Source organism: Chlorocebus sabaeus, chromosome 16, assembly GCF_047675955.1.
Source record: "Chlorocebus sabaeus isolate Y175 chromosome 16, mChlSab1.0.hap1, whole genome shotgun sequence".
Classification (NCBI taxonomy): Eukaryota; Metazoa; Chordata; class Mammalia; order Primates; family Cercopithecidae; genus Chlorocebus; species Chlorocebus sabaeus.
Genome location: NC_132919.1, coordinates 15940073 through 15961434, shown reverse-complemented (window position 1 = coordinate 15961434; position 21362 = coordinate 15940073). Strand labels below are relative to the sequence as shown.

At 38.4% G+C, this 21362-nt stretch overlaps 1 protein-coding gene across 1 annotated transcript in view; it reads right to left on the bottom strand.

Moving 5' to 3' along the window:
- Positions 1 to 357: 357 nt before the first annotated feature.
- Positions 358 to 21362, bottom strand: part of LOC119620356 (uncharacterized) — a 47431-nt gene continuing 26426 nt past the window's right edge. Inside the window, exons 4-6 of the mRNA XM_037987911.2 lie at positions 21152 to 21278; positions 20074 to 20169; positions 358 to 10018 (exon numbers count right to left, since the gene is read on the bottom strand). Coding sequence (XP_037843839.2) covers positions 6201 to 10018; positions 20074 to 20169; positions 21152 to 21278 — 4041 coding nt within the window. The 3' untranslated portion in view covers positions 358 to 6200. The remainder of the gene's footprint in view (positions 10019 to 20073; positions 20170 to 21151; positions 21279 to 21362) is intronic.

Sequence of the window (21362 nt, the reverse complement as noted above, 5' to 3'; positions counted from 1 at the left end):
TATGGACATAATTTTTAAAAGAATTTACCAAAATGTACACGAGATAAAAAATCTGATTAATCCTATGTCTATCAAATCATTGAATACATAGTTAAAATTTTTCCAACAAAAATTTTCCCAGGTGTTACTCTGGTAATTTTTACACACAAAATTATAGCAAATGACACCAAAACCAATAATACCAATCTTACACATCTTACCCACACTCTTCCGGAGGACCAAAAACAAACAAACAAAAAACCAAAAACAAAATAAAGGGAATTCTCAACTCATGTTATGAGTCCATAATTCTGCTACAAAGTCAAACAAGGTTATTACAAGAAAGAAAACACAGAAAATATGGACATAGACACAAAATCCTATACAAAATTTTGACAAATTTAATTCAATAACATATTAAAAATATTACCCACAATGACCAAATGAAATCTATTCCAGGAATGCAAATTGCTTTAATATCTAAAAATCAATTTGTATAGATGAATCTTGAGGACATTATGCTAAGGGAAATAAGCCAGTTACCAAAGGACAAATACTGTATGATTCTACTTATACGAGGTATCTAGAGCAGTCAAATTCATACAGACAGAAAGTAGGATGGTGGTTTCCAGGGTTTAGGGGGTGAAGTGGGGAATGGAGAGTCATTGTTTAATGGGTATTCAGTTTCAGCTTTCTAAGATGAAACAGATTCTGGAGATGGATAGTTGCACAATATGACTTAATAGCACTGAACTGTACACATAATAATGGCTAGGATTATAAATTTTATGTGTATTTTATGACAATTTTTAAATGTTTAAAATCAAACCACATAATTTAAACACATTAACAGAATGAAAAACTATAAGCATCTCAATAGTGGCAAAAAATGTATTTGATGAAATTCTACACCCATCCTGATAACAAACCTCAGAAAAGTAATTTGAGTGATAGAGACTATCTAAAATTTACACTTCAAGTCATACCAAATGGTAAAATGTTTTGTTTTCCTTTAGATTCTGGGAAAAAGGCAAGGATGTCTACAAATCCTATTTCTGGAGGTCCTAGCCAGTGCAATAAAGCAAGAAAAACGTGGTATAAAGATTATAAAGAATGATGTAAAACTGACTTTACCACAGATGACATACTGTGTACACAGAATGTGAAAAAGAATGAACGATTATAAATAAGTGAATTTAGCAAGGTTAATGGATATAAGATCAACTTTAAAAATCTATTCCATATATATATATGATATACCGTATACCTATACTGTGGCAACAATCAGAAAATGAAATTAAAATAATAGCATTTATAGCATCAACATCATCAAATACATAGTACTAATCTAACAAAACTTCTACAATTGAAAAAATACAGTAACTTCTATAATTGAAAAAATTGCAAAACATTGCAAAAATATAAAAATTGGTGAAATTTTGAGGTCAGTTCCGGAGGCGGGTGGATCACTTGAAGTCAGGAGTTCAAGACCAGCCTAGCCAACATGGGGAAATCCCATCTCTACTAAAAAAAAAATACAAAAAATTAGCCAGGCGTGGTGGCAGGCACCTGTAATCCCAGCTACTCAGGAGTCTGAGGTTGCAGTAAGCCGAGATTGTGCCACTGCACTCCAGCCTGGGTGACAAAGCAAGGCTCCATCTCAAAAAAACAAAACCAAAAACAAAAAACAAAACCCCCAAATGTTTAAAGTATCTATATAAATGAAATGTTTTGGAATACTCATAAATCTCTCAGTATTAATGTTCATACATTCATTTTTCCAGAATTAATCTATGTATCTGATGTAATGCCAACAAAATCCTAGCTTTTTGGTATGGGGTAATTGAAAAAAAATCATTCAACAATGTATATGAAAATGCCAAGGACCTAAAATAGTGACAATTTTGAACAAGAACAAAATTAGAAAACATACCGTTGACCCGTGAGCACAGGTTTTAACTGTGTGGGATCACTTATACATGGGTTTACTTCTACCTCTGCCACCTGAGACAGCAAGACCATCCCCTCCTCTTCTTCCTCCACCTTAGCCTGCTCAACGTGAAGACGATGAGGATAAAGATCTTCATGATGATCCACTTCTACCTAATGAATAGTAAATATTATTTTCTCTTCCTTATGATTTTCTTAATCATATTTTTTCTCTAGCTTATGTAAGAATACAGTACATAATACATATACAAAATATGTTAATTGACTGTTTATGTTATTGGTAAGGCTCCTAGTCAAATGTAGGTTATTAGTAGTTAAGTTTTTGAGGTCAAAAGTTGTACAATGATACTTGATTGTGTGAGGGCTCAGTTCCCCTAATCCCCGAATTGTTCAAAGGTCAACTGTACTATCAGTTTTCATTTAAAATACTTGGTATTATTACAACAATAAACGCACAGAACAATGAAACAGAGTATAGTCCAAAAGACCCTAACATGCATGATCATCGGATTTATCATAAATGTTCAACTGCAAAACAAGGGAAAGAGGGAAAGATGGCCTTTTCAATAAATGATGTGGATCCAATTGCTTATTTGTATGAAAAATATTTTGACCTCTACTCCATACCACACATAAATATTAATTTCAGATGGATCATACGCATTAAATAGTAGATATGTGGAAGAGAATGTAGAAAAACATCTTTATGACCTTGAGTTAGGAAAGTATTTCTTAAACTGGGCAAAAAAGCACTAATCAAAAGAAAAGTTATTCTTTATCAAAATTTAGAACTTCTGTTCATCAAAGGACATCATTTGGAGAGTGAAAAGGTAAGCGGCAGATGAGATATTTGGTATTTGTAATACAGACATCTAAAAAACACCCATCTCCAGAATATATAAAGAATCCTACAAATGAGCAAATATCAGTTCCCACTAAAAAATAGCAAAAGTCTTGAGGTACTTCTCAAAGAAGATATTTAAAAAGCCAACACATATCGAAAGGGGGGCTCAACAGCATTATCCACTGAGGAAATGCAAATTAAAGCCATAATGGAACAGCGGCATGCACAAGAGCCAGGCCCTGGGAGCTCACGGTGCCACTGAAACTGCTCTCGTCAGGTTGGTGTGGGTTATCCCCAGCCCCTTACCCAGTGGATACTTTTCAGTTCTTTTGTCATTTGAACCTGCTGACCATGTTCCTCTTCTTGAAGCGCTTCCCTCTAAGGCAGGAATGGGAGGAAGGGTTTAGATGTAGTGAGGATTTGGAGGCAGAATGGAGGGACCAACAGAGTTGCATTATGCCATGTCAACTCTGTGACAGCAGAGCTTCTTAAAGGTCTCTCAAACTTTTCACTCAGAAAGTGGCACATTAACTATCCTCAATGAGGACGGGTCTCTTAGTAATAGTTAATAGGTTTCACTATTAAACCTCAATCAAAAATGGTCATTTTAACCAGAATGTCAAACTGTTCATTCATGATGGAAGATAATTCACATCATTCATCCTTTACCTCCTTCCCAATGTTAAATACATATTTACCCTGGCATCGTGAAATAGGTATTTGATTTTCTTAGCCTCCCTGAAGTGTAACTCATCATGCCTTGCTCTTTTTGGATGTCAGGTGTGTGGTCTGTTAAGGGCTTTCTGGTATTAGGGACACAGCTTCTGGGTTCCCATTGTTACCCTAGGCCCCTCCTAGCAGAAGTATTTCATAGTGTTCCCAGAACTTCCAAGCCCTCATTTATAGACTTGGGAGTTATTGGCTATTTTCTCTCTCTACACTTCATCATGAAAAGTTCAGAGGCTTTACATAGCCTCTTCCATAAAGACACCTGCTGTTGCCATTATGACCTTTTCTTTGGTGACATGTTGAAAGTGGAACTTCTTTCTGAGGCTTGTGGTCTTCTGGTCTACAGCCTGGGCAGAAGTTCGAGATATTCTTGGACATATTTTTCATCTTTCTGGAATTTCTATCACCTCCTACAAAGGAAACTCAGTGGGTGGTAGGAATAAGGTGCTAAGTAACTTTTTTTGGAATTTAGGTAACATCAGAACCAACTTCCATGCTCTCAGATGCATGAGCACCTCTCCCCCTCATTGTACATCCGGCACTGAGGGTAGGTCCTGGCACATTGAAGGTGTCCAATAAATAAAATGCACAACAAAAAGATTTTTCCTTTTTATGTAAATATTACAGGTTCATTGCAAAGAAAAAAATTAACTTAAGAACACAGAAAAGAAAGTAAAAACAAAAAAATCTGATACTCCACTAAAACAGAAATAACCATCATAAATTTTTTGGAGACCATCCTTTCATTCATCTCTCTCAAAAGTTCACATAAATACATAATATTACATATATAGTTTCATACCATACATGCAGCATTTACATTTTTCTGTTTTTATAGTCTCCCCTCCCCTTATTGCTAATTCTCCTTTTCTCACTCCCCTCAAGGTAATCAATATTAACAGCCTGGTGTATATTCTTCCATACCTGTCTCCATGTGCATCTAACCACACACACATAAAAACAAAATAAATGGGTGTGATTATTTTAACAAAAATGATATATTGTATATATACATTTCTGTTATAAAGCAATTATTTATCAATACATTGTGGAAATACAGTGAAATCAGCTAGTATAGATATAGTTCATTTTTAAAATTACTCTCACACTGTTCCATAATAAGCATATGTCAGAATTTATCTAACCATTTCTCTATTAATAGGCATTCATTTGTTTGCAGTTGGGGCTTTGCCCCCCTCTACAAACAATACTTCAACAAACATGTTTATTTATATTCTTATGCATTGATGCCGCTTTTATTTCTATGGGACAGATCCCAAAAGTGAGACTGCTGGGTCTAAGAGTATGTTTTAAACTTTTCAATATATATTATTGGACTGCTGGTGGAAGTATGTTATATAACCTTTAGGTAATAGTACATGGTTTCCCAAATCCCAATAGCAAAAGATCTCTTAATTTCTGCCAAATCCATGAAGGGAAAGTTTCATCTCACTGAGCATTTCAATTTGCATTTCCCTGAGTAATTTTGAGGTTCGAAATCTTTTCATAGGATAATGATCACCTACAGTTGCTCTCCTATGAAGAACCATCCAGTCCAGAGGAATTAAAGACTTAAGTGTAAAAAATAAAATCATAAAAATCTTAAAAATAAATTTAGGATACTATGTATAACCTGGGATTAAGGAGATCTCTTTTAAGTAAAATGAGTAAATAAAAAATCTAAAAAGGAAATGATATAAATATTTTCTGATAAAAATGTTGTGCCATTACTATAAAGTATAAAGACAAATGCTAGATTAAGAAACACATCTGCTACATCATGACAAAGGATTAATATCTAAAATATATAAAAAGCACCTCCAGGTTTATAAGACAGATAAATGAATAGAAATATAGGTGAATACATATATAGGCAATTAACCAATGATAATTTGTTAAATGAGTAATGTATGAAATCTGGATGAAGGCTTTCATTTGTTCATTATTTTCCTCTAGTGAGAGTTTCCTTATAACTTCTAAGATTTAATGTTATTAACTAGATGTACCATATGACCCAGCCATCCCATTACTGGGTATATACCCAAAGGATTATAAATTATGCTGCTATAAGGACACATGCACACGTATGTTTATTGCAGCACTATTCACAATAGCAAAGACTTGGAATCAACCCAAATGTCCATCAGTGACAGATTGGATTAAGAAAATGTGGCACATATACACCATGGAATACTATGCAGCCATAAAAAAGGATGAGTTTGTGTCCTTTGTAGGGACATGGATGCAGCTGGAAACCATCATTCTTAGCAAACTATCACAAGAACAGAAAACCAAACACCGCATGTTCTCACTCGTAGGTGGGAACTGAACAATGAGATCACTTGGACTCGGGAAGGGGAACATCACACACCGGGGCCTATCATGGGGAGGGGGGAGGGGGGAGGGATTGCATTGGGAGTTATACCTGATGTAAATGACGAGTTGATGGGTGCAGCACACCAACATGGCACAAGTATACATATGTAGCAAACCTGCACATTGTGCACATGTACCCTACAATTTGAAGTTTAATAATAATAAATAAATTTTAAAAAAAAATGATTTCCCACATAATTGTTTATAGTTTCTCTATATACTTTCTGATGAATTCCTAATGAAGATTTTCCTATATTCATAAAATACAGTTTATAAGATTCATCTTGTGGAGTTGACATCTAGGTGAATGACTTATTGTTCTTTATATTAATTTACTTTCTCTCTGATGTATTCTTTGATGTAGAGTAAGGCCTGAACTACTCCTGAAGGCTTTTCCACATTCATTACATTTATAGGGTTTTTCTCCAGTATGCATCCTCAAGTGTACAGTAAAGTCTGAGTTAGTTCTGAAGGCTTTTCCACATTCTTCACATTTATAGGGCCTCTCCCCAGTATGAATTCTCTGATGTAGGGTTAGCCGTGATAGAGTAATACAACCCTTTCCACATTCCTTACAGGTGTAGGGTTTTTCTCCAGTGTGTGTTCTCCAATGCACTGTAAGGTAAGAACCCCTCCTGAAGGCTTTTCCACAGACATCACACTTATAGGGCTTCTCTCCACTATGGATTTTCTGATGTTCTGTGACATGTGCCATCTGGCTAAATGCTTTCCCACAGTCATTACATTTAAATGGTTTCTCTCCAGTATGTGTTCTTTGATGTGTATTAAAGCCTGAGTTACTTGTGAAAACCTTTCCACATTCATTACATTTATAGGGCTTCTCTCCAGTATGCGTTCGTTGGTGCACAGTAAGCTGTGATGTATTAGTGAAGGCTTTCTCACATTCATTACATTTATATGGTTTTTCCCCAGTATGGGTTCTCTGATGTACAATAAGGTATGATTTAGTCCTAAAGGACTTTCCACACTCATAACATTTACAGGGTTTCACTCCAGTATGAATTTTCTGATGCTCCTTGAGATGTACCATTTTGGTGAAGGCCCTCTCGCAGTCAGTACATTTATATGGTTTCTCTCCAGTGTGAATTCTCTGATGTACAGTTAAGTGTGATTTTATTCTGAAAGACTCCCCACATTCATTGCACAGGTAAGGTTTCTCTTCAGTATGAATACGCTGATGTATAATTAGCGAAGAAGGACGCATGAATGCCTTTCCACATTCATTACATTTATAAGGTTTCTCTCCTGTATGCATTCTGTGGTGCACAGTAAGGCATGAATAATTAATGAATGCTTTCCCACATTCATTACATTTATAGGGTTTTTCTCCTGTGTGAATTCGCTGATGTTCTGTGAAATTTGCAATGCGGTTGAATGCTTTCCCACATTCATTACATTTATATGGTTTTTCCCCAGTATGGGTCCTCTGATGTACAATAAGGCATGATTTAGTCCTAAAGGACTTTCCACAGTCATAACATTTATAGGGTTTCACTCCAGTATGAATTTTCTGATGTTCCTTGAGATGTACCATTTTGGTGAAGGCCCTCTCGCAGTCAGTACATTTATATGGTTTCTCTCCAGTGTGAATTCTCTGATGTACAGTTAAGTGTGATTTTATTCTGAAAGACTCCCCACATTCATTGCACAGGTAAGGTTTCTCTTCAGTATGAATACGCTGATGTATAATTAGAGAAGAAGAACGCATGAAGGCCTTTCCACATTCATTACATTTATAAGGTTTCTCTCCTGTATGCATTCTGTGGTGCACAGTAAGGCATGAATAATTAATGAATGCTTTCCCACATTCATTACATTTATAGGGTTTTTCTCCTGTGTGAATTCGCTGATGTTCTGTGAAATTTGCAATGCGGTTGAATGCTTTCCCACATTCATTACATTCATAGGGTTTTTCCCCAGTGTGAGTTCTTATATGTACGACAAGGCTTGAATTACTTCTATAGGCTTTTCCACATTCATTACATTTATAGGGTTTTTCTCCAGTATGCATCCTCAAGTGTACAGTAAAGTCTGAGTTAGTTCTGAAGGCTTTTCCACATTCTTCACATTTATAGGGCATCTCCCCGGTATGAATTCTCTGATGTAGGGTTAGCTGTGATAGAGTAATACAACCCTTTCCACATTCCTTACAGGTGTAGGGTTTTTCTCCAGTGTGTGTTCTCCAATGCACTGTAAGGTAAGAACCCCTCCTGAAGGCTTTTCCACAGACATCACACTTATAGGGCTTCTCTCCACTATGGATTTTCTGATGTTCTGTGACATGTGCCATCTGGCTAAATGCTTTCCCACAGTCATTACATTTAAATGGTTTCTCTCCAGTATGTGTTCTTTGATGTGTATTAAAGCCTGAGTTACTTGTGAAAACCTTTCCACATTCATTACATTTATAGGGCTTCTCTCCAGTATGCGTTCGTTGGTGCACAGTAAGCTGTGATGTATTAGTGAAGGCTTTCTCACATTCATTACATTTATATGGTTTTTCCCCAGTATGGGTTCTCTGATGTACAATAAGGTATGATTTAGTCCTAAAGGACTTTCCACACTCATAACATTTACAGGGTTTCACTCCAGTATGAATTTTCTGATGCTCCTTGAGATGTACCATTTTGGTGAAGGCCCTCTCGCAGTCAGTACATTTATATGGTTTCTCTCCAGTGTGAATTCTCTGATGTACAGTTAAGTGTGATTTTATTCTGAAAGACTCCCCACATTCATTGCACAGGTAAGGTTTCTCTTCAGTATGAATACGCTGATGTATAATTAGCGAAGAAGAACGCATGAATGCCTTTCCACATTCATTACATTTATAAGGTTTCTCTCCTGTATGCATTCTGTGGTGCACAGTAAGGCATGAATAATTAATGAATGCTTTCCCACATTCATTACATTTATAGGGTTTTTCTCCTGTGTGAATTCGCTGATGTTCTGTGAAATTTGCAATGCGGTTGAATGCTTTCCCACATTCATTACATTCATAGGGTTTTTCCCCAGTGTGAGTTCTTATATGTACGATAAGGCTTGAATTACTTCTATAGGCTTTTCCACATTCATTACATCTAAAAGGTTTCTCTCCAGTATGAATCCTCTGATGCACATTAAAAATTGTGGTGTTCTTAAAAGACTTCCCACACTCATTGCGCTGATACGGTTTCTCTTCAGTGTGGGTCTTCTGATGTACACTAAGATATGACTTGTTCCTAAAGGCTTTCCCACAGTCATCACATTTGTAGGGTTTCTCACCATTGTGAGTTTCCTGATGTCTTGCAAGTTTTGATTTATCACTAAAAGCTTTCCCGCATTCATTACATTTATAGGGTTTCTCTCCAGTTTGAATTCTCTGGTGCTGATTAAGACAGGCACACTGGCTAAAAGATTTCCCACACACATTACACTGATAAGGTTTCTCTTTAGTGTGAATTCTCTGATGTACCATAAGTGATGAGGAAGCAATGAAGGCCTTTCCACATTCATTACATTTACAGGATTTTTCTCCAGTGTGGATTTTTTTGTGCTGACTGAGATATGAAGGCTGGCTGAATGTTTTCCCACATTCATTACATTCATAAGGTTTTTCTTTAGTATGAGTTCTTTGATGTTGAATGAGCAATGACCTATAACGAAAGGCCTTTTCGCATGTACCACATTTGTAGGGTTTTTCCTTATTATTGGATTTTTTCCCCAAAGTAAGTTCTGAAGTCTGCCTTATGGCTTTGCTGCCTTTCATCTCCTTACAAATTATCTTCCCCAAACGGGTATCTATAACCAAATTTAAATTCTCTGTGAAATTTTCCTCTTGTGTTTGGCATCTGCTGTGAAGCTCTTCGGTGGCAATGCCTGGTTCTGGAATAAGAATAGATTCAAATCTAAAGCCTCTTTGACTAGTGGGAGTCTTCTTGAGTGGAATTATTCTTTGACTCAAATGATTCTCCTGATTATTTTGTAATCTCAATATCCTATCATTCCATTTCCATAACCCTTCCACTCTGGAATCCCACAGACCATTCTCCGTAAGTTTCTCTAGTACGGCATCCTGTGATAAATCTTCAGATATATCCTTTGTTCGTGTAGCATTCTTGGTTGCAGGTTTGGGCTCCATGTCTGGAATAAAAAAGAGATAAATCAAGTAATTCCTTTCCTAAGCTGGAGCAATCTCACTAAACAGAACAATAAAAATAATAAATACATGGATAATGAATATATGGTTTTAATTGCTTTCACACTGACTTGTTTTCTAGCGAGAAGAAGGTAGGGTTAAGGGAGGCTGGTTTGGCAAAAACTAAAGTAGAAAATTCACTGAAACTTTCCTGTTAAAAAAGTCCATTCAGCTGGGCACAGTGGCTCATGCCTATAATCTCAGCACTTTGGGAGGCCAAGGTGAGAGAATTGCTTGAGCTCAGGAGTTCGAGACCAGTCTAGGCAATATAGCAAAACACTGTCTCTACAAAAAAAATACAAAAATTAGCCAGGCATGATGGTGTGCACCTGTAGTCCCAGTTACTTGTGACGCTGAGGTGGGAGGACTGCTTGATTCCAGGAGGTGGAGGTTGCAGTGAGCCAAGATTGTGTCACTACAGTCTACCCTGGGTGACAGAGCAAGACTGCCTCAAAAAAAAAAAAAAAAAAAGTGTTGCAGGAAGTCAGGGACCTCTAATGGAGGGACTGACTGAAGCCCTGGCAGAATGTGAAGACGTCATGGACATTTATCACTTCTCCAACCAATACTTTTGTGATTTCCTATACCTGTCTTTAATCTCTTAATCCCACCATCTTCGTAAGCTGAGGATGAATGTTGCCTCAGGACCTTGTGATGATTGTGTTAACTGCACAAATTGTTTACAGAGCATGTGTGTTTGAACAATATCAAATCTGGACACCTTAAGAACAGGATAACAGCGATTTTCAAGGAACAGGGGAGATAACCTTAAAGTCTGGCTGCCTGTAGGCTGGGCAGGACAGAGCCATATTTCTCTTATTACTGAAAACAGGTAAGAGAAGTATCGCTGAATTCTTTCCCCAGTAAGGAATATTAATAATTAACAGCCCTGGGAAAAGAATACATTCCCAGGGAAGGCCTCTGAAATGGCCTCCCTGGGAGTGTCTGTCTTTATGCAGATGTAGATAGGGATGAAACATGCCCTAGTCTCCTGCAGCACCCCCGGCTTGCTAGGATGAAGAAATTCCAGCCTGGCAAATTCTAGTCAGACCGGTTCTCTACTCTTGAACCCTGTCAAAATGTTTATCAATGACAATGTGTACACAGCGGGACACAGAAGTTCATTAGTGATTCTAGTTTTGCCCTGACCTTGTGATCTCACCCTGACTTCCTGCCTTGTGATCTTTTGTTGCCCTTAAGCATGTGATCTCTGTGACCCACACCCTATTCGTACACTCCCTCCCCTTTTGAAAATCACTAATAAAAACTTGCTCATTTTGCAGCTTAGGGGGCATCACGGAACCTGCTGACATGTGATGTCTCCCCCAGACACCCAGCTTTACAATTTCTCTCTTTTGTACTCTTTCCCTTTATTTCTCAGACTGGCCGACACTTAAAGAAATAGAAAAGAACCCACGTCAAATTATCTGGGGCAGGTTCCCCCAATAAAAAAGTCCATTTGTGGTTTAGAGCCAACTATTTTAGATGGTATTCTTCAACTTTTGACAAGCTCAAACACTGTCATACTCTCCTGCTATTTACTCCACAAACCAGACATTAGTCCCCAACCATACTTTCTATTTGTTCTTTTTTTATTTTTTTGAGACAGAGTCGTGCTGTGACACCCAGGCTAGAGTGCAATGGTGCGCTCTCGGCTCACTGCAACCTCCGCCTCCTGGGTTCAAGCAATTCTCCTGTCTCAGCCTCCTGAGTAGGTGGGACAACAGGCATGTGCCACCACGGCCAGCTAATTTTTGTATTTTTAGTAAAGATGGGGTTTTGCCATGTTGGCCAGGCTGGTCTTGAACTCCTGACCTCAGGTGATCCACCCACCTCAGCCTCCCAAAGTGCTGGGATTACAGGCATGAGCCACCATGCTTGGCCTCTATTTGTTCTCATTCTTGATTGACTAGCTTTGTTGTGAGGGCTTTCTCAAATTTCACTGGCAGAATAGTTTATTCAAGTCTTTGTATATACCTTTTAATAAAACTTTTATGGAAAAAAACACTTTGATTTTCAAAAAGAGCTAAACAACAAACTAATCAAAAGTTAATATTTATACTTACTATTTCATATAGTGATAATTATTATTTAATTAAGGGTAGATTTAACAACTTTTTTATGGCCCTAAGAACTTTTCTGCCAGTTTGTCAAAAATTCATTACAAATTACACTGTGGGATACTGGTCTTAACAATGTGTTTGTGTATGCAATTTAATATTTTATTTTTAAGACACTTTAATGCTTTTTAAAACTTCTTTTTTTTTTTTTTTTTTTTTGAGAAGGAGTCTCGCTCTGCCGCCCAGGCTGGAGTGCAGTGGCCGGATCTCAGCTCACTGCAAGCTCCGCCTCCCGGGTTCACGCCATTCTCCTGCCTCAGCCTCCCGAGTAGCTGGGACTACAGGCGCCCACCACCGCGCCCGGCTAATTTTTTGTATTTTTAGTAGAGACGGGGTTTCACCGTGATAGCCAGGATGGTCTTGATCTCCTGACCTTGTGATCCGCCCGTCTCAGCCTCCCAAAGTGCTGGGATTACAGGCTTGAGCCACCGCGCCCGGCCTAATTCATTTTCAGGTAATTATGCCTCAATGTTTAAATATAAGTTCAATAAAAACTCTTGTTGATGGTAGAATGGTTTTATGACTTTTTTTTTGTTTTGAGGCAGTGTCTCACTGTGTTGCCCAGGCTGGAATACAGTGGCACAATCTCAGTTCACTGCAATCTCCACCTCCTGGGTTCAAGCGATTCCTGTGCTTCAGCTTCTGAAGTAGTTGGAATTACAGGCATGCACCACCACACCCAGCTAATTTTTCTTATTTTTAGTAGAGAAAGTATTTTGCTATGTTGGCCAGGATGGTCTCCAACTCCTGGCCTCAAGTGATCCACCCTCCTCGGCCTTCCAAAGTGCTGGGGTTACAGATGTGAGCCACTGTGCCCAGCCAATTTGATGATTTTAAAACTCATTTTTAAACAGTATGATTTGTCTACGTTATTTTACTTTTATAACATTTAAATTAATATTTTGTCATGTTGTTGCTATTTATCACTCTTACTTTTAAATAGTTTTAATTAGTTTGAGCATATTTTTTGCTGTCGTAGGATATTATATTGCCAATATCTGATAAAAGAAAACAAAACTTTTGCTGTCAGAAAAAAAGCTATAAGGCTGAGTGTGGTGGCTCATGCCTGTAATCCCAGCACTTTGGGAGGCTGAGGCAGGAAGACTGCTTGAGCCCAGGAGTTTAAGACCAGCTTTGGCAACACAGTGACCCCATCTCTACAAAAAATTAAAAATGAGCTGGGCATGGTGGCACACACTTGTAGTCCTAAATATTTGGAAGGCTAAACCTGGAAGATCCCTGAAGCCCAGGAGGTTGAAGCTACAGTGAGCTATGATCTACACTGCACTACAGCCTGGGTGACAAAGTGAAACCCTGTCTCAAATAAATAAATAAATAAATAAAAGAAGGCCGGGCATGGTGGCTCATGCCTGTAATCCCAGCACTTTGGGAGGCCGAGGTGGGCGGATCACCTGGGGTCAGGGGTTCGAGACCAGCCTGGCCAACATGGTGAAACCCCACCTCAACACAAAAATTAGCTGGGTGTGGTGGCACACGCTTGTAATCCCAGCTACTCGGGAGGCTGAGGAAGGAAAATTGCTTGAACCCGGTCAGGAGGTCAGGAGGCGGAGGTTGTAGGGAGCTGGGATTGTACCACTGCACTCCAGCCTGGGCGACAGAGAGACACTCCATCTCAAATAAATAAATAAATAAATAAATAAATAAATAAAATAAAAGAAGAAGAAAAGCTATAGAAAACATGTGTAGCACCAATTTGGAATTCAGAAACTAATAATAAATGTAAAAGGCCAAAAGAATATGAAGTTGGAAAGCAGAAAAATAATGAAAAACTTGCAAACATTAGAAAAGGAGACATCCAGGATAGGGTGAAAAGGTCTATCACAGATGTAACCAGAGTCCTAGAAGGTTAAAAAGAGAAGTGAGAGAGAATGGAGAGAAGCTAAGTCAAAGAAACAATGTATTAGAATTTTCCACAACAGATAAAAAAAAAAATCAAGTCACAAATCATAGAAGCCAAATGAATCTTCAGCATGAGAAAGATGAAGAAAACTATACTAAAGTATACAGTAGTAAAACCATTGAAAACTAAACTCTTAAAAGCAGCCAAAAAAAGAGAGACAGGGCCAGGAACGGTGGCTTATGCCTGTAATCCCAGCACTTTCGGAGGCCAAGGTGGGCGGATCACCTGAGGTCAGGACTTCGAGATCAGCCTGGCCAATACAGTGAGACCCCGTCTCTACCAAAAATACAAAAATTAGCTGAGCATGGTGGTGGGTGCCTGTAGTCCCAGCTACTCAGGAGGCTGAGGCAGGAGAATCACTTGAACCCGGGAGGCAGAGTTTGCAGTGAGCTGAGATCACGCCACTGTACTCCAGCCTGGGCGACAGAGCTAGACTCCATCTCAAAAAAAAAAAAAAAAAAAGAGAGAGAGATATCCGGTTTTGTTTTTTGTTTTTGTTTTTTTTTAAAAAAACAGAGTCTTGCTCTGTCGCCCAGGTTGGAGTGCAGTGGATAGGATTACAGGTGGGTGCCACAATGCCCGGCTAATTTTTGTATTTTTAGTAGACATGAGATTTTGCCATGTTTCCCAGGCTTGTCTTAAACGCCTGACCCCAAGTGATCCACCCACCTCGGCCTCCCAACACCTGGTCAAAGACAGATGTCCTCTAAGGAGCAACAATTAGATCAGAGGTTACAAATTATAACCAATTTGGCCCATTGTCTGTTTCTGTATAGCCAGCAAGATAAGAATGATTTTTTATATTTTATTTATTTATTTATTTATTTACTTTCTTACTTATTTTGAGACCGAGTCTTACTCTGTCACCCAGGCTGGCGTGCAGTGGGCAATCTCAGCTCACTGCAACCTCCGCCTCCTGGGTTCAAGTGATTCTTGTGCCTCTGCCTTCTGAGTAGCTGGGATTACAGGCCAGTGCCACCATGCCTAACTAAAATTTGTATTTTTAGTAGAGACGGGGTTTCACCATGTTGCCCAGGCTGGTCTCAAACTCCTGGCCTCAAGTGATCTGCCTGCCTTGGCCTCCCAAAGTGCTGGGATTACAAGCATGAGCCACCACGCCTGGCCAAATTTTACATTTAAAGTGGTTGAAAAATATATGAAAAGAATGATGCTGTGACACATTAAAAATGTATGAAATTCAAATTTCAGAGTCCATAAGTGAAGTTTTAGTGGAGTACAACCACACTACTTGGTTAATGTGTTGCCTATGGATTCCTTGGTGCTAAAATGGCAGAGTGGAGTAGTTGCAGCAGAGAGTCCTTATGATCCAGCAAAGCTGAAAATGTTGCTGCCTTGCCTTTTATATAAAAGTTTAGACAGATGGTTCACTTCTCAACAGGTTCTACATAAGACAGAAAACAACAAATGATACCTTTGAAATGCTGAAAGAATGTAAATGCAAATCTAAAATTCCAAGCTTACCAAAAATATCCTCCCAAAATGAAGGTCAAATGAAAATATTTTTAGGAAAAAAAAGAGAAGAGGCTAGGCATGGTGGCTCACGCCTGTAATCCCAGCACTTTGGGAGGTCGAGGCAGGCAGATCTCATGAGGCTAGGAATTCGAGACTGGCCTGACCAACATGGAGAAACCCCGTCTCTACTAAAAATACAAAATTAGCCTGGCATGGTGGCATATGCTTGCAATCCCAGCTACCTGGGAGGCTGAGGAAGGAGAATCGCTTGAACCTGGGATATGGAGGTTGTAGTGAGCCAAGATCGTGCATTGCACTCCAGCCTGGGCAACAAGAGCAAAACTCCATCTCAAAAGAAAAAAATAAAAAAGAAAAACAAAAGAGAGTATGGCACAAGTATATCTGAGTAAAAGGAAACATTAAAGAGTGTTTTTTAGGCAGAAGAAAAATAATCTCAGATACAAGCTCAGCCTTGAAAAAAACAAAGAGAAAGGAAAGGCAAAAACGTGGGTAAGTTTAAATGAACATTGACTGCATAAAGCATAATAATAATATTTTACGTGATTTGACATATATAGAATTAAAATACATAATTTCAATAATGTATGTGAGGTTAAATGGAATAAGCTGTTCTAAGATCCTTTTATTGCTTGGGAAGAGGGTAAAACCTATATATAACTATTGAATCACGGATGCAGACTTTCATCTCAGGGTTAATCATTGAACAAATAATTTAAAATGTTACGATTACCAAGTGATCAGAGAGGGCAAATAGAACAATAAAAGGTGATAAATCTAAAGGAAGGCATGAATGGAAAGAAAAAGAATACAGAATGGGCAAAATGCTTTCACAGTTAAATGTAAATGTACTATGTATAAATAGACTGAACACTCCAAAAGACAGGAACTGTCAGATTGGTTAAAATATTAACAATAGGCCAGGCGCAGTGGCTCACGCCTGTAATCCCAGTACTTTGGGAGGCCAAGGCGGGTGGATCACTTGAGGTCAAGAGATCGAGACCAACCTGGCCAGCATGGTAAAACCCCGTCTCTACTAAAAATAGAAAATTAGCTGGATGTGGTAGCAGATGCCTGTAATCCCAGCTACTTGGGAGGCTGAGGCAGGAGAATCACTTGAACCCAGGAGGCAGAGTTTGTGGTGAGCCGAGATTGCGTCATTGCACTCCAACCTGGGCGACAAGAGCGAAACTCAGTCTCAAACAAACAAAAAAAAAAATTAACAACATACTACTTATAAAATAAAGACAAAAAGTACAAGAATACACAGAAGGTGAAAGTGAGCAGATGAAAAAAGATATACCATACAAACAACAACCAAAAGAAAGATGCTGTAGTGATATTAACATCAGACAAAACTGACTTTAAGGCAAAAACCATTAAGAAATGAGATACTTCATAATGACAAAAGCCAATTTACCAAAAAGGTAACAATTATAACTTTGTATTTACATAATAACATAGCTTCAAATACAGAAATAAAAAAATTAAATGAACTAAATAGGAAACAAATGTATAGTCTCACTAGCAGACTTTAAAAAATCTTTCTCAACTGATAGAATAAGCTGTAAGTACACAGATTTTAACAACGTAATTAACAAACTTAATCTCCTGACACATCTAGAAATTGTACTTAATACGTAGAGGCTATACATTTTTTTCAAGAGCACAAAATACTTACAAAATTCTGCAAAGACTGACATAATTCAGAGCATCTTGTCTGACCATAATAGAATTAAAGTTAATAAGATTGCTAGAAAATTCCCAAATGGCACAAAATTAAGAAAAACATTTAAAAATAACTGAAGGATAAAAGATATCACAATAGAAATATAAAATATTTTCCACTCAAAAATTATGAAGATGCTACATAAAAAAGTGTGATACAGTTCTGAGAGCCCTAAACAATTAGAAAAGAACAGCTGAAAATCAATGATATAAGTTATCTAATTCAAGAGGTTAGAAAAGATCCACAAATTAAGCTCTAAGAATGTAATAAAATAATAAAGAACAGAAAGTAATAAAACTCAAACAAAAAGGACTAAAAACAGTAATGTTTTTAAAAGCCAAGTAATGTCATGCATGGTGGCTCACATCTGAAATCCCAGCAATTTGGGAGGCCAGGGTGGGAGGATAGCTTGAGCCCAGGAGTTCAAGAACATCTTGGTCAACATAGTGAGACCCCTCTACAAAACATAAAAATCTTAGGTGGTGGTGTGTGCCTCTAATCCCAGCTATGTAGGAGGATGAGGCAGGAGGATCACTTGAGCCCAGAGGTTCGAGGCTGCAGTGAGCTATGATCATGCCACTGCATTCCAGCCTGGGTGACAGAATGAGACCCTGTCTCAAAGAAAAAAAAAAAGTCAAGTAAGATTGATAAACTCTAGCAAGACTGAGTAAGATAAAATAAAGAAAACACAAAAAACCAGTATCAGGAATAAGAAGTGGCACATCACTTCAGATCCGTATAAACATTTAAATGATAAGCAGAGGATAGTATGCCAATAAATTTAAAAATTAAACAGAACAATCCCTAAACATAATTTGCTAAACTAAAACAAAAATAGGAAATATGAAAAGTCCTAAGTACTGAAGGTACACAAGCTATAATTAAACACTTTTCCCAATAAAAGCTTCAGGCCAAGATGGCTTCCCTCCTGAATTCCACTACCATAAAAAATAACTTTCCCTCTCTCACAACTTTTTCTTCCCTCACCATAAGCTGATGATCTTGCCTCACATTTTAGAAAATATGGCAGCTATCATAATAGTGGCCTCAATCTTCCTGCCCTCAACTGACCTGCAGGTGCACCCATCTTCTCCACCTTTCTCAGTATTACAACACAGGAGGTGACCTCTCCACCTATTAAAGGTAAATCCCCCTTTCCATTCTAGATTTTATCTCCTTTAACCCTGTCAAACACTTTAGTCCTTCATCTTTGTCTTGCAACATCAATGTCGCTCTCTCCATTAAGGCGATCCTATCAGCACTCAAACATGTCATAGCAGCTCCCATCTCAAAAATAAAACAAGTGTTTTTTCTTGACTCCATTCTTTCCTTTAGCCACTGCTCCATTTCTCTTTCCCTCTTCACAGGGGAAAAAAAAGTCCCTCTCTAAAAAGTTATCTAAAACTATCTCTAATGTCTACTTTTCACTCAATCTTTTAAGCATAAATAATATCTGATATATAAAAATATGTAATGCATGTGTGGGTTGTTCATGGCATCATAATAAAATGAATCAGAATCTATTTATTTCTTTCCATCTCCACTACCATCACCCTAATCAAAGTTCCTCTCATCTCCTGGATAGACTATTGTAACAACCTTTTAACTTACTGCCTGCTTTATGCCTCAAGTTTAATCTCCAAAAACAGGGTTATTTTCTAAAAACCCTGCAGTAAAATCTCTCCATGCTTTGGAATTCACTTAGATCATCTACAAAGCCCTGCACAGGCAGGCTCCTACATCTCTAATCTTATTCTGTACCAGTTTCCGCTCACTTTAGTCACAGCAGCTTCCTTTTGATTTCCAGAGTACATGACCTTCTTTGCTGTATCAGATCCTTTGCATTGTTGTTCCCTTAGCCTGGAATACTTCCTTTTTCCTCTTCCCCTCCCTGGCTGCTTCTTCTGACCCTTCAGGTCTCAGCTCAAATGTCATCTCTTCAGAAGCTCCCCTGACCACCCTGTTTGAAGGTGACCTCATCCCACCCCAGTTACTCTTCCCTATCCTCCAATTTATCTCATAGCTGGGAGGTATGGCAACCACCATTTAGTTTGTTTTTATTTATTTGCCAAATTTCTGTTTCTCAAAATTTAATCTTCATGAAGGCAGGGACCTGGTCCATTTTATTAGGTGCTGTAGCCCTTGTACCTAAGCCAGTTCACAGCATATAGATGTATAATATTGATTAAATACATCAATACTATATTTTGATTCTCAACTGATTTCTTGTTTGTATTCTCAATTAGTTAAGAACCTGGAGGACAGGTGGTGGGTTCCTCCAAAGTTTCTGCAGCCTTGCAGGTGAAGAAAACTAAATAATGAGTAAATAAGTTTGCCTTAAGAGAAATCAGTGGGGACCCTTATGAAAGCATTTTCAGGTAAATGAAGGAAGAAATGTCAGATAATGGTGAAACAAATGAGAAACATAAAGTTAACTGGAGAAGATAGACCTGAAAGGGATATTTTGTGTATGTTTGAATGAAGAACAAAATAATAATTATGAAAAGCATGTCCCCAGGAAAGCACAATAGGATGAGATGGTTCCCAAAAGTGGAGGACAGAGAGAGAGGATAAGAGAAGATGGGGGTGAGAGAGACAGGCAGCGAGATGGGGGATCTCTTCCTCTGAGACAGCTTTGAACAAATATATCTTTAAAATTTTTTCAGATGTTGTGTTGAACATCCCCCTATAGTCTGTTACTTCAAATAAATCCCATCTTCTTGGTTCTGTTTAACTCACCAGGATAGGGAATGCTTGAAATTTCTCTCATTGTCACCCATGGTCCTTTCCCATTCTCCAAATGAGATATCATGTCCGGTTTGGAAACTGCAAGCCCTGTCCAGAGAAAAATAAACAGGATTTGATTGGAGCCATGAGCAAGAACTCCTGCCAAATTCAGTCTCAGTTCTTAATCTTCCATGCAGAATGACCATTACAGGAGGTTCTGGAGCCGCACTGTCCAATACAGTTGCCAGTTGTCACATATGGCTATTTAAATTTGAATTTAAATTAAATAAAATTAAGTAAAATCTAAAATTCAGTTCTTCAGATGGACTAGCCAAATTTCAAGTGCTCAAAAGGCACAAGTGAGGCCAGGTGCGGTGGGTCATGCCTGCAATCCCAGCACCCGAGGCGGGCGGATCACGAGGTCAGGAGATCAAGACCATCCTGGCGAACACGGTGAAATCCCATCTCTACTAAAAATGCAAAAAATTAGCCAGGCATGGCGGTGGGCGCCTGTAGTCCCAGCTACTTGGGAGGCTGAGGCAGGAGAATGGCGTGAACCCGGGAGGCGGAGCTTGTAGTAAGCTGAGATCGCGCCAATGCACTCCAGCCTGGGCAACTGAGCGAGACTCCGTCTCACACACACAAAAAAAAAAATAGGCACAAGTGACTAGTACCTGCCATATTATATAGTGATGTTTTAGACAATTAGAAAGACATCCCAAAGGAGCTCAACACTATGATTCTGGTTTGGTGGGATAACAGATTATGGGAATAATCTAGTGAGTTTAGAAAGAAATTGAATACATTTGTTTCTTTCTTCTAGAGGTACTGATAACTTCCATTTAAGGAAGTGACTAGAAAATACTTCGGTCCAAAATCTGTGGGGTTGTCAACAATCTCCAAGATTCCAGAGAAGTATGTTTCTTACTCTACAATGGGCAGATCATGTAGTTAAAAGTGAGGAATAGCATAACCCAACAATGTGCCCCTAAGATCAAGTACTTCAGTTAAATACTTTAGAGGCCTTTTATCTTTGGCAAACCCGGTCAAATGGGCAGATCAATCAACACAGAAGAGAAGTTATCCTTACCCAGGGAGACCAGATTCCTGTAATTCTCTAGCATCACATCCTTGTGCAGGTTCCTCTGTGTAGGGTCCATCAATCTCCACTCCTCCAAGGTGAAGTCTATAGCCACATCCTTAAATGTCACTGATTCCTAAAACAATTACATTGTGATCATTTAGAGACTATACAATTAGACTTGCTAGGCAGAATTATACATAACAAACTGGGGAAGAGC